Below are 13,704 nucleotides of genomic sequence, written 5' to 3'. Positions count from 1 at the left end.
TCTAGTATCTGGCTCCTTCAGTTTTCAGTCCCTGTAGTGCTGCTGCGTGTCTGGCTGGAGTGCAGCAGCTTCTGTATCTGTTGTGGTCACATGATTTAGTGTTGGGAGCCACATTTGAATAAAGAAAGAGCCACATGTGGCTGAAGAGCCACAGGTTGGCCACCACTGCTCTATTGCAACAGGATTGGTTGTTCTGGGGGGTGATCTAAATTGGTCCATAGACCCGTCCCTTGACACCTTCTCAGGCTCCCCTAATTTCTCTAAACTTAAACACCGCAAGGTCAAAAAGATTTTTCATGACTTACAGGTCGTAGACTCCTGGAGGGTTATGAACCCAACTGGTAGGGACTACTCATTTTACTCTAACCCACATCGAGTTTATTCTCGCCTGGACTATCTATTTGTGAGTCACAGACATCTACATCTATTAGCTGACGCAGCTATTGGTTTGATAACCTGGTCAGACCATGCCCCAGTTTCTATGGTGCTTTTAGTACCCTCACATTCACTAGGCCCGTGGACATGGCGTCTAAATGAAACTCTTCTACACGACACCTATTGTAAAGATGAACTTAACTTAGCACTTACTGAATACTTTGAGAATAATGTTACCGATGAGGTCTCCAAAATAATTATTTGGGAAGCGCATAAATGTACTCTGAGAGGTAAACTTATTCAGCTGGGTTCTTTAAGGAAAAAACAGAAATCTGCCCAAATTAACAAGCTACTACAACAAATTAATTCGTTAGAGATGTTACACAAATCATCCTTGTCCAAGGAGGAATTTAGCGAATTAGCAGAAGCGCGGATAAATTTAAATAAGCTCCTCAACGCGAGCACCCAACTTTCCATGCGTAAGTGTAGGACCAGGTTGTACCAGTGGGGTAACAAACCAGGACGCCTTTTAGCACAAGCTCTTAGAGCTCAACGGTCATCCCTGTTTATTAATACAATGAAAAATGATAGAGGTGTCCACTGTTTTAAAACCCCTGAAATAGCAGATTGTTTTAAAAAATACTACGAACAGCTATATAATTTGACTTAATCTTCTCCGGATGCAGACCCCCTCTCAGATGTCCTTCAATCCAGAGGCTACTTGGAGAGGGTTGCTTATCCCACTCTGACACCATCCGAGATACTTTGGTTGGAACGAACCCTTTACCCTACAAGAAGTGGAGCTTGCCATAGCGTCCATGCCCCAGGGCAAAAGCCCTGGCCCTGATGGTTTTCCATCCACATAATATAAGTGTTAGGCGCCGAGGGTCCGCCCGTCAGTGCGGCCCGGCGCCTAGCAACTAGGGACGCCGCAGGCAGACAGCCGCCGGCTCCCTAGCAACGCTAGACGCCGGGCGCACGGAGCCGCTCAGACCCTAGCAACGGGGACGCCACGCTCGGACCGCGTTCCCCGTTGCTGGGTCTTAATTAATCAGTTCAATTGTATCCTGGCCGTACAGCATGCAGCTGCACGGCATGATTATGTGATTACCCTGTCTGGATCTTGATTGGAGGGCTCCCAAATTTAAGCACTCTCAGGACTTCTCACAGACGCCGGTGATAGCTTCCTGTTTGCTGTGTCAGTTACAGAGAGTTTCCAGTCCTGCTCAACCCGGTTGTTCCTGTCCTCAGTGGTCCTGTACTCGGAAGTTGTCATCTATTCCTGGAGTCCGACCGAGCACCTTTAACATCCTGTGGTGTTCGTGAGTCGCGGCGTAGCCGTGTGTTGCGGCTTGACCGCTTACTGTTTATTATTTAGTTTCATTGTGTTCCGGAGCTTTTGCGGAGGATTCCGCTCCCACAAATCCACTCTGGTATCCAGCGGTGCTGGATAGGAGTAACGGATCAGTGGATCTTTGGTTGTCCTTTTCCCTGGCGGTTTGTCCGCACATACTTTTGGTTTAAGTTAGTTAGCTTGTAGCCCCTGGCCTGGTTGCTTAGTCAGAGGGCCCCTTGTTATCACCCTGTCTCGGATTTCCCTTTGTCTCCCATTAAGACCTGAGGGGGCATCGAAGTTGGGCAGACATAATCCGCCCTTCAAACGCGGCTGCCATGGGCTCAAGCAACCATAGTCTCGCAGGGGATTTCTGATAACACGGGCGAGACAACGGAGTTAGGGCGCCAGGGGTTACTAGGCTTTCCTGCTCCCGTAACCAGCATATCTTTCCAGTACTCAGACCTCTGCCATAAGATCTCCTCTGGTCTGGAGTACGGGAATCATAACATTATCACCGGCCAGACTAAAATTTAAAATTAAACAGGATTTAATTTTTTCCCTTATTCAGTTGGAAGATTTGTCGGCCTCATGAATCCCACCGGTGTTGGGCCAAATCCTGGCCAGCTTCTAGTTAGCCAGATTCAAGAACTTACTCAGATGGTTCAGGATCTGTCCCTTCGGGTGAGGTCACAGGAAGATCTGTTACGGACTTCCCCGAGGGTCATTCCTGAACCAAAAATGCATTTGCCTGACCGTTTTTCTGGGGATAGAAAGCAGTTTTTTAATTTTAAAGAGTCTTGTAAACTTTATTTTCGTTTAAGACCAGTCTCTTCAGGTACGGAATCTCAGCGGGTTGGAATTATTATTTCTTTACTTCAGGGGGATCCTCAGACCTGGGCTTTTGGTTTAAGAACAGACGATCCGGCTTTATTGTCTGTAGACGCCTTTCTGGGGTCTTTAGGGCTATTGTATGACGACCCTGATAGAGAGGCATCCGCCGAGAGTCAGTTGCGTGCTCTCAGACAGGGTAGGAATCCCGCAGAGATTTATTGTACGGAGTTTCGCCGTTGGTCGAACGACTGTGGATGGAATGACCCAGCCCTGCGCAGTCAGTTTCGCCTCGGCTTATCCGAGTCTATAAAAGACAGTCTCCTTCAGTATCCCGCTCCTGAGACTCTCGATAAACTCATGGAGCTCTCTATTAAGATTGATCGTCGTCTCAGAGAGCGGAGGGCTGAAAGAGGAGCATCTGTCGGGTCTACTCCTTGTGTTTTTTCCATTCCTGTGGACATAGAGGAGCCCATGCAGATAGGCCTCTCCAAACTGTCTCCTGAAGAAAGAACCAGAAGGCAAAATTCTGGTCTTTGTTTATACTGTGGAGGTAAGGGACATTTTGCCCGTAGTTGTCCGAACAAGTCGGGAAACGCCTCGACCAAGTGATTTGTGAGGGGGTTCACTTTGGTCTGCAGCTTATCTCCTCAAATAATTCACTGTTAGTCCCAGCTAAAGTTTCCTTTGGCCGCCTCTGTTCCTCGGTCTCGGCTTTTGTGGACAGTGGAGCTGCAGGGAACTTTATGGATTTAACATGGGCCAAGGCCTTAGGTATTCCTCAGTTAGCCTTGGGTAGGTGTATCACCATGCATGGTTTAGATGGGAGTCCCTTGTCCAATGGGGTTATTTCTCTCTGTACACCTTCTGTTCTACTTTCGGTAGGAGCTCTGCATTCTGAAAAAATTGAGTTTTTCCTTACCCATTGCCCAGCAGTTCCAGTGGTTCTGGGTCACCCTTGGCTGGCCTTTCATAATCCCATCATTGATTGGCAGTCGGGGGAGATCTCACAATGGGGTACCATCTGTAATAAGGAATGTATTACGTTTCCCATCAGAATAGCTACTGTCATTCCCGCACCCATTCCTGTGGAATACCAGGATTTTGTTGATGTATTTTCCAAGGGCAATGCGGACATTCTGCCTCCCCATAGGCCTTATGATTGTGCTATTGAGCTAATTCCTGGTGCCACTTTGCCTAAGGGAAGGTTATATGCATTGTCCGGACCTGAAACTGTGGCCATGAATGAGTATGTTAAAGAAAGCCTAGGGAAAGGATTTATCAGGCCATCTAAATCCCCTTTAAGTGCAGGCTTCTTCTTCGTGGAGAAGAAGGATGGATCACTCAGACCTTGTATTGACTTTAGAGCCTTGAATAAGATCTCAGTAAAAAATACTTACCCTTTGCCGCTGATTTCTGTCCTCTTTGATCAGCTACGTTCGGCTGTGATTTTTTCTAAGATTGACCTGAGAGGAGCATATAACCTCATCCGGATCAAGTCAGGGGATGAGTGGAAAACGGCATTCAGTACTCAGTCGGGTCACTATGAGTATCTGGTTATGCCATTCGGCCTGTCTAATGCTCCGGCAGTTTTCCAGGATCTCATTAACGATGTGCTCCGTGAATTTCTTGGAAGATTCGTTGTAGTCTACTTAGACGATATTTTGATATATTCTGACTCTATAGAACAACATGTTACCCAGGTGCGTCAGGTTCTAAAAAAATTACGTGAAAATCACCTATATGCCAAGCTGGAGAAGTGTGAATTTCATGTCACGGAGGTATCCTTTTTAGGGTACATCATTTCCCCTCGGGGATTCTGTATGGAACCAAAGAAGCTCCAAGCCATCCTTAGTTGGGCGCAACCCACCAACTTAAAAGCAATTCAGCGCTTTTTAGGGTTTGCGAATTACTATAGAAGATTTATTCACTCTTTCTCCGACCTAGTTGCTCCCATTGTGGCACTAACTAAGAAGGGAGCAGATCCTACCAACTGGTCACGTGAAGCGGAGTTATCTTTTCAGGCCTTGAAACAAGCCTTTGTCTCAGCCCCAGTCCTCAGACATCCCAACCCAGAATTGCCTTTCATTGTTGAGGTTGATGCCTCGGAGGTTGGAGTAGGGGCTATCCTATCTCAGAAGGATCCGGATTCTCTAGAATTACATCCTTGTGCCTTTATGTCCAGGAAATTCTCATCTGCTGAATCCAACTACGATGTTGGTAACCGGGAATTACTGGCTATTAAATGGGCTTTCGAGGAGTGGAGGCATTGGCTTGAAGGAGCCACTCATACCATTTCAGTTTTGACTGATCACAAAAATCTTCAATACATTGAATCAGCTAAATGGCTAAATGCCCGGCAAGCTCGTTGGGCTTTATTTTTTACTCGTTTCAAGTTCATTATCACCTTCAGGCCAGGTTCCAAGAATACCAAGGCAGATGCCCTGTCACACAGTTTTCTTCCAGTTCAAGACAACAGTCCTGTTACTCCCATACTTCCGTCTTCAGTCATTCGGGCAGGCCTCACACAAGATTTATTTACCCAGTTAAAGCAGCTTCAACATCAAGCTCCTGGAAATACTCCTGCTGGTCGTCTTTATGTCCCCGAGTTTTTGAGAGCAACTGTTTTGACGGAGTTTCATGATAGCAAAGTTGCCGGGCATCCGGGGATCGCCAAAACTTTTGAATTAGTTTCCCGCTCGGTATGGTGGCCTGGTCTTTCCAAAGACATTAAGGAGTTTGTTTTTTCTTGTCAGGTCTGTGCACAGCATAAGGTTCCCCGTTCCTTGCCTATCGGTCAACTTATGCCCTTGAATGTTCCTCTTAGGCCATGGTCTCATATTTCCATGGATTTTGTGGTGGACCTCCCTCTGTCAGCCGGATGCCGAGTCATATGGGTGGTAGTGGACCGTTTTAGCAAAATGGCCCATTTCATTGCTCTTCCCCGATTGCCATCTGCCCAGGGATTGGCAGTCTTGTTCCTCCGCCATGTTTTCAGACTCCATGGGTTACCCACTGATATTGTCTCTGATCGGGGTCCACAATTCATTGCACAATTTTGGAAGTCTTTTTGTGCCTCATTAAAGATGAAATTATCTTTAACGTCTGGCTACCATCCCCAATCCAACGGGCAGACTGAGCGAGTTAATCAATCATTAAAACAATATTTGCGTTTGTACTCGGCCAAACTCCAAAATGACTGGTTTGAGTTTCTTCCGTTGGCGGAGTTTGCTTACAACAATGCCTGTCATTCCTCCACCAATGTGTCTCCATTTTTTACAGTTTTTGGTTTTCACCCCAGAGCTAATTCCTTTTTTCAACATTCCTCTGTCTCCTCACTGACCTAGACCTCTCATCTCAAACTCATTTGGAGAAAAGTGCACCTGGCTCTCAGAAAAGCGGCATTTCGGGAGAAAATTTTTTCTGACAGGCTCCGGCGGCCGTGCACTTTTAAAGTAGGAGATAGGGTATGGTTGTCGACTCGCAACATTAAACTTCGACAAACCTCAGCCAGATTGGGTCCTAAATTTATTGGACCTTTTCATATTATCAAAAAAGTCAATCCAGTTGCTTTCCGGTTACGTTTACCAAAAACTTTACGGATCGGAAATACCTTCCATTGCTCCTTGTTAAAACCATATGTTTCGTCCAGTAGATTTCCTCGCAAGATCTCTCAGGGGAAATCACCAATAGATGTACAGGGTCAGCAGGAGTTCTTGGTGGAGAAGGTTCTCGATTCCAAGTTGTCCCGGGGTCGGCTTTATTTTTTGGTACATTGGAGAGGTTATGGTCCAGAAGAAAGGTCTTGGGTCCTGGATGAGGATCTCCATGCCCCGAGGCTCAAAAGGGCATTTTTTCGAGAATTTCCTCAGAAACCTGGCCTTAGGGGTTCCTTGACCCCTCCTCAAGGGGGGGGTACTGTTAGGCGCCGAGGGTCCGCCCGTCAGTGCGGCCCGGCGCCTAGCAACTAGGGACGCCGCAGGCAGACAGCCGCCGGCTCCCTAGCAACGCTAGACGCCGGGCGCACGGAGCCGCTCAGACCCTAGCAACGGGGACGCCACGCTCGGACCGCGTTCCCCGTTGCTGGGTCTTAATTAATCAGTTCAATTGTATCCTGGCCGTACAGCATGCAGCTGCACGGCATGATTATGTGATTACCCTGTCTGGATCTTGATTGGAGGGCTCCCAAATTTAAGCACTCTCAGGACTTCTCACAGACGCCGGTGATAGCTTCCTGTTTGCTGTGTCAGTTACAGAGAGTTTCCAGTCCTGCTCAACCCGGTTGTTCCTGTCCTCAGTGGTCCTGTACTCGGAAGTTGTCATCTATTCCTGGAGTCCGACCGAGCACCTTTAACATCCTGTGGTGTTCGTGAGTCGCGGCGTAGCCGTGTGTTGCGGCTTGACCGCTTACTGTTTATTATTTAGTTTCATTGTGTTCCGGAGCTTTTGCGGAGGATTCCGCTCCCACAAATCCACTCTGGTATCCAGCGGTGCTGGATAGGAGTAACGGATCAGTGGATCTTTGGTTGTCCTTTTCCCTGGCGGTTTGTCCGCACATACTTTTGGTTTAAGTTAGTTAGCTTGTAGCCCCTGGCCTGGTTGCTTAGTCAGAGGGCCCCTTGTTATCACCCTGTCTCGGATTTCCCTTTGTCTCCCATTAAGACCTGAGGGGGCATCGAAGTTGGGCAGACATAATCCGCCCTTCAAACGCGGCTGCCATGGGCTCAAGCAACCATAGTCTCGCAGGGGATTTCTGATAACACGGGCGAGACAACGGAGTTAGGGCGCCAGGGGTTACTAGGCTTTCCTGCTCCCGTAACCAGCATATCTTTCCAGTACTCAGACCTCTGCCATAAGATCTCCTCTGGTCTGGAGTACGGGAATCATAACAATAAGATATTTAGAGACAAGCTAGCACCCCATCTTCTTCAAGCTTTTAATTCTGTCTCAGCAAACACGCATTTTTCCAAACAATCCCTGGGAGCTCAAATAACAGTCATCCCTAAGCTGGGGAAGGATCCTTCTTGTGCTCCAGCTACCGACCCATATCTCTACTAAATGTTGATATAAAACTATTTGCAAAATTGATGGCGACTAGACTCAATGAGTTCCTCCCCTATCTCATACACAGTGACCAAGTGGGATTCGTTCCAGGCCGCGAAGCTAAAGACAACACAACTAAAATTCTGAATCTTATTAATTTTGCTTCACATGGTCGGATCCCTGCCGTTCTTCTGTCAATGGATGCCGAGAAGGCTTTTGACAGGGTTAGTTGGAGTTTTATGAGGTCGGTTCTGGAGCATATCGGACTTGGTCCGCAGGCGTTAGGCAGGATTATGGTTCTTTACACATCACCATCAGCACGAGTCCGTATCAATGGCTCGCTTTCGAAACCCTTTTTAATTGGTAACGGGACTAGGCAGGGGTGTCCTCTATCTCCTATAATTTTCATCCTATGTATAGAAGCATTAGCCAGGGCTATCAGGGCCAACAAGTGTATAGAGGGCCTACATTTGGGAGAAGAGGAATATAAACTAGCGCTATTTACTGATGACATTCTAGCATTGATTACACGTCCCTTACAATCCCTACCTCACCTTATGAGAGAACTAGATACATTTAGTGCTCTTTCTAACTTCAAGGTAAATGCTTCCAAGTCCAGCGCCCTGAACATCTCTGCAACACCCGCCACAATAACTACTTTGAAACACTCATTTCCATTCCTTTGGAAATCCTCCCATATAACGTATCTAGGAGTCCAATTGCCACAGGACTTATCACGCTTGCTATCTTTAAATTTTCTCCCGCTCCTTCGGGCAGTGAGAAGTGATTACTGTAGATGGCATCTACGACATCTGTCCTGGCTCGGTAGGGTGGGAGTAGTTAAGATGAACACTTTGCCTAAATTACTCTACACTCTTCAGGCGCTGCCAATACAGATTCTGGACTCTTGGTTCAGATCCATTCAGCTCCTTATACAACAGTTTGTATGGTCCCGTAAGAGAACGAGAATAAGCAAATACATTATGATGAGGTCAGCTACACGAGGGGGGTTTCAGCTACCAGATATTAGGACTTATTATAATGCGATTCTACTCAACAGAATTTTGGACTGGACCAGGAGTCGGGACGACAAACAGTGGGTGGGTTTGGAGGGTCTCCATACACGACAATACCCTGAAATCTTTCAATGGCTTCCCACTATACCTAAACTAGCTATTCCTCATCCTACTATCTCCCCCACATTATCCTTCTGGAAAAGTATACGTCGCTGTCCGTATATTTCCTCGGACATTGGCCCCTTAACCTCTTTCTTAGGTATCTCAGACTTCGCACCAGGTATTTCCCTCTCTCACTTTCGTACATGGGCTCTAGAGGGACTTTTTAGAGTGGGACAACTAGTACAGACATCTGGAGTTAAACAGTTTGTGGATATTCGAACTAAATGGAACATCCCACAAACCAATTTCTGGAAATATCTTCAGGTTAGACACTACCTAAATTCAGATGGTAGACTTCCACGAGCTGCTAGAGATCTAACAAAATTTGAAAGACTATGCGTCGCTCCGCGTAACCCCACTCACACGATTTCTGTCCTATACAAATTATTACAAATGCCAGATACCCTCACCCTTCCATCTTTCACTTCAAAGTGGGAGAGGGATCTAGGTCTGAAGTTTTCCTAATGGGAGGCTATTTTTCTCAAAACACAAAATAGCTCTGTCTGTATCCAGATCAGAGAAACACAATACAAAATCCTAATGCGGTGGTATAGACACCCCACCCTTTTACATACTATCTCTCCCTCGGTTTCTGCCAACTGTTGGAGATGTCGTACAGCTCTAGGTACATTATTGCACATCTGGTGGAGTTGTCCCCTGCTAGCCTCTTACTGGAATGATGTTATCACTATTTCCCAGGATATTCTCCATGTTAACGTCCCCTCCACCCCAGCCTTTTGGTTGTTGAATCACTCCTCCATGGCCTTATCTGACTATAAATCTTCATTACAGTGACATCTGTGTAATGCAGCCAGAGCGACGATACCGACCCTGTGGAGATCTGCCACTCCCCCTACTCGCAAAACGTGGTTCTCTAGGATAGATTATTATATGACAATGGAGGAAACATTTTTAGCTTCTAAAAACAATACTGTTGACTTTAATTCTATATGGCTTCCCTGGTTGACCTATAAAACCTCAGCCTTATACAAAGACTATATATTTTTAATGTAGTAGAAGAGAGTGGGTTCTCTTGTTTTTTTGTCTCTTCTCCACATATGTTGATGGGATGTGCTCTGCATAGGATAATGTGATACAGATTTGACTTCTGTACCCTGATCTTTCCTTTCTTTCACCTTACTCTTTTTAACACCTTTTACCCTCCCTTATACTTGAGTCCCCATTCTTTATCTCTTACTTAAGTTGTTTTTTATATTGGAATATGCACCGTTTCGACCAGACCTGATAATGAGCCTCAATTTTCCTTTTTTGATGGACTAATGGAGCTGAGACTCGCAGTATTCTGTCAGATTTATTGACTTTGCCTGCAAAGAATGTATATTCATTTCTCTTCTGTATCTGTTGGTCCAATGTTTGTTTTACCAATGCTGAAGCGGTGTGTACCTTTTCACTTTTTCATTGTTTTCAATAAAAACAGACTATATAAAAAAATAAAAGAATTCTATTGTATCAGCTCTAATTTATCAATCTATGAGAAACTTCTTCAATTTAATTAATGATCTCTTATAAGAGTCTGATATCAGCTGCTCCCTATAGAGTATCACCTCCAGCGTATGATGATACAGGTTGAGTATCCCTTATCCAAAATGCTTGGGACCAGAGGTATTTTGGATAACGGATTTTTCCGTATTTTGGAATAATTAGATACCATAATGAGATATCATGGTGATGGGACCTAAATCTAAGCACAGAATGCATTTATGTTTCATATACACCTTATACACACAGCCTGAAGGTAATTTTTGCCAATATTTTTTATAACTTTGTGCATTAAACAAAGTGTGTGTACATACACACAATTCATTTATGTTTCATATACACCTTATACACACAGCCTGAAGGTCATTTAATACAATATTATTAATAACTTTGTGTATTAAACAAAGTTTGTGTACACTGAGCCATCAAAAAACAAAGATTTCACTATCTCACTCTCACTCAAAAAAGTCCGTATTTCGGAATATTCCGTATTTCGGAATATATGGATATGGGATACTCAACCTGTATAATAATAAGTGATAACAAAATTTGCATTAATTGAAAATATAAATATTGGCATTAAAGAAAAAAGTTGATTACATGCCACTGAGGGCTAGAATGTCCTAATGTATACAGTATCTTTTTGCCAGTCTGTTAATCAGAGTTATATAGACCTGTGCAGTCAGCTATTCGATACAATTTAATACATAATTGTGTCCACTGAAATGGAGACAATGTATTGCTATAAGCCTGTTTGAGAGAAATTAGAGTGATAGTTAAACAGTGGCTAGTACACAAGAAGTACTATCAATCAAATCGGTGAATATATATAATAACAAGTACCATATCCTCTCAACAGTTTCTCCCTATAATCAATTAACAGATAAATGTTTCTCCCTTCCAAGGAAAAGAGTTGTACAATTGAGTTTGTCATAAACTTAGACATGCACTTGCATTTGTTATATACAGAAATAATCTGTTAGTTATTAATCAATAATTTAAATCAGACTGTAATTGTTATTGGTCCAAAACCGCATGCAGATAATGGTATAAATAACCCTTCTGTGAAGGAATGGGGCTCACCTATTATAGCTTGAACACTGTTTACGGCACAGCAGGACCCTTTTTAATGTCACCAAGGCTTGAGTGTCCAAATATATACTGTATAATTCTACCTGTCTGTTCAGTCAAAATTATAAAAAAAACCTGTGCAGTCAGCTATTTAGATACAATATTAATACATGATTGTGTCCACTGAAATGGAGACAATGTATTACTATAAGTCTGGTTGAAAAGAAATTAGAGTGATAAATAAACAGTGTCTAGTACAAAAGAAGTACAATCAATCAAATCGATGGGTACATACAATAACCGATACCGTATCCTCTCAACAATTTCTCCCTATAGCAAATTAAACAAATAAATGCTTCTCCCTTCCAAAGAAAAGAGTTGTACATTTGGGTTTGTCATAAGTTTAGACATGCACTTACATTTGTTGTGCACAGGAATAATCCGTTAATTGTTACTCAACAATTTAAACCAGACTGTGATTACTAATGGTCAAAAACCGCATGTAGATAGTGGTATGGTTAACCCTTCTGTAAAGAAGTGAGGTTCACCTGTTTTAACTTAAACACTGTTAACGACACAATTGGACCCTTATTCAGATTCCATGATCCTGTTCGTATGATCAACTAGATATATCTCCCCCAGATTATATTGCATACATATATCGTTGATAGATGATTTAGAAGTAAATTTGGGTATGTTGATATAGATAGTGAAAGAAGTCCCGGTGTGAAATGACGGCCTCGCCTTCTGCTATTGTTCCATGTGCCTGGGTTAATACCTTGGCAGTGAATGGAAACAATGAGAGGGGGGGGGACCGTCCACCTCGGGACAGAAAGGGAGAAACAGTGCGAGCAGCTTCTGCTGTCCCCGCTTCACATCCCCCCACCCCTGTTGTGTGTGCACATTGCAGGGGGGCTGCAGACACGAGACGGTGGATGAGAGAGCCGCTCTGAATACCTATAGCGATGCAGTCTCTGGTGTGCTGGTGAGATAACGCTGGGGGGCTCCGTATATTGCCGGGAGCCGCAGGGGGGCTGAACAATGCAGGGCTACCATACTCAATATGTCAATTATCTTTTGCCACTATTATTGTCTATGTTTATAGCTCCAAACATATTAGCAGGCCTAAACATGTAACCAATGAGTCCCATCACTCCCTGTCCCTTTTCCATTGGAGCTTACAGTCTAACCCCCCCCCCCCATATATACGTACAGGTATATGCATGTATGTATATCTATATCAACTATCATATTTTTTTGTTTATGCGAGGAAACTGGAGCATTTGAAGTAAACAAATAGAGAGACAGGGATAATATAAGACACTACCCAAGACTGAGATAACAATGCTGACTATTGTGCCACTCATAATGCACATCACATACAAGTAATACATAAGGCAGTATAATTAAAGGAATGTATCATACCTTCCATTTCTAGGTCTTTCCTCAGTACTGACAGCCCAAGGTCTATCGCTCTTTTAATAGATTCTAGGTTCCATTCTGTCAAATTGTCATCCAGCATAATCACATTAAGAGTGTAGTTGCCATTTTCACACATTGAATTCACTTGGGTTTGCACTTGCAGACATAGAAAAATATGGATGAACAAACATACCGATGGCTTCACCATCTTACCTCAACCATGTTCTAGGAGTAGTAATTTGTGAGGATGTCAATGATGTTCTGAAAATAACAGGAACTGCTAGGACTACATCAATCATCTGTCACTTCCTTCTACTCCCATCTCAAAGTTGTCTGGTCACCTATTAACAATTGTAGATAACACAAAGGTGGCTTCTGCATAGAGCTGTATACTGTATTTGTATAGAGAAAGATTAAAACCATTAAACTTCAGCTGAAAGCTGCATATGCCATAAAAAGTGCAATTTTCAATTACTGTACTAAGGAAAATTATTTCACTTTTTAAGCTATATATTTTGCTTCCCCAACCTCATATATTTTTCCATTACTAATCATAGTAAATGAAGTAGGAATTAGTAAACCAACTAAACATAGAAAGGTAGATTAGATAGATAGATAGATAGATAGATAGATAGATAGATAGATAGATAGATAGATAGGATATACTATTACTTAGGGAGTAGTAGTTTCTATGCACAAAGGTTATACAATTCCACTTGCTATCATCTGCTCTAATAGCATATTCATGTCGCCTGCTCTATTATTACCTCTTCACCTAGGGGACAGTTATAAAAAGAAACATTGTGTTGCCCATACCCCCTTACCAAAAAAAATAAGATGCTTAATTTAATTTTGTAAACTGTACTAGAAAGGTAACGGTTAGGATCTTTTTCCTTTTGTGCACTAATTTTTATAGATTTCTCCAATGTCTTCTTTGAAATTAGACAAATC

The 13,704-nt window shown here is 43.6% G+C and overlaps 1 protein-coding gene across 1 annotated transcript in view; it reads right to left on the bottom strand.

The window, feature by feature from the left end:
• The window catches only part of GUCY2C (guanylate cyclase 2C), a 507,960-nt gene extending 495,071 nt beyond the window's left edge, over positions 1-12,889 (bottom strand). Inside the window, exon 1 of the mRNA XM_063941528.1 lies at positions 12,757-12,889. Within this exon, the coding sequence (XP_063797598.1) occupies positions 12,757-12,889 (133 nt within the window). The remainder of the gene's footprint in view (positions 1-12,756) is intronic.
• Between the last annotated feature and the right edge of the window lie 815 nt (positions 12,890-13,704).

Source organism: Pseudophryne corroboree, chromosome 9 (assembly GCF_028390025.1).
Source record: "Pseudophryne corroboree isolate aPseCor3 chromosome 9, aPseCor3.hap2, whole genome shotgun sequence".
NCBI lineage: Eukaryota > Metazoa > Chordata > Amphibia > Anura > Myobatrachidae > Pseudophryne > Pseudophryne corroboree.
The sequence above is the reverse complement of the archived record's forward strand: the minus strand, read 5'-3'. Positions and strand labels throughout refer to the sequence as shown.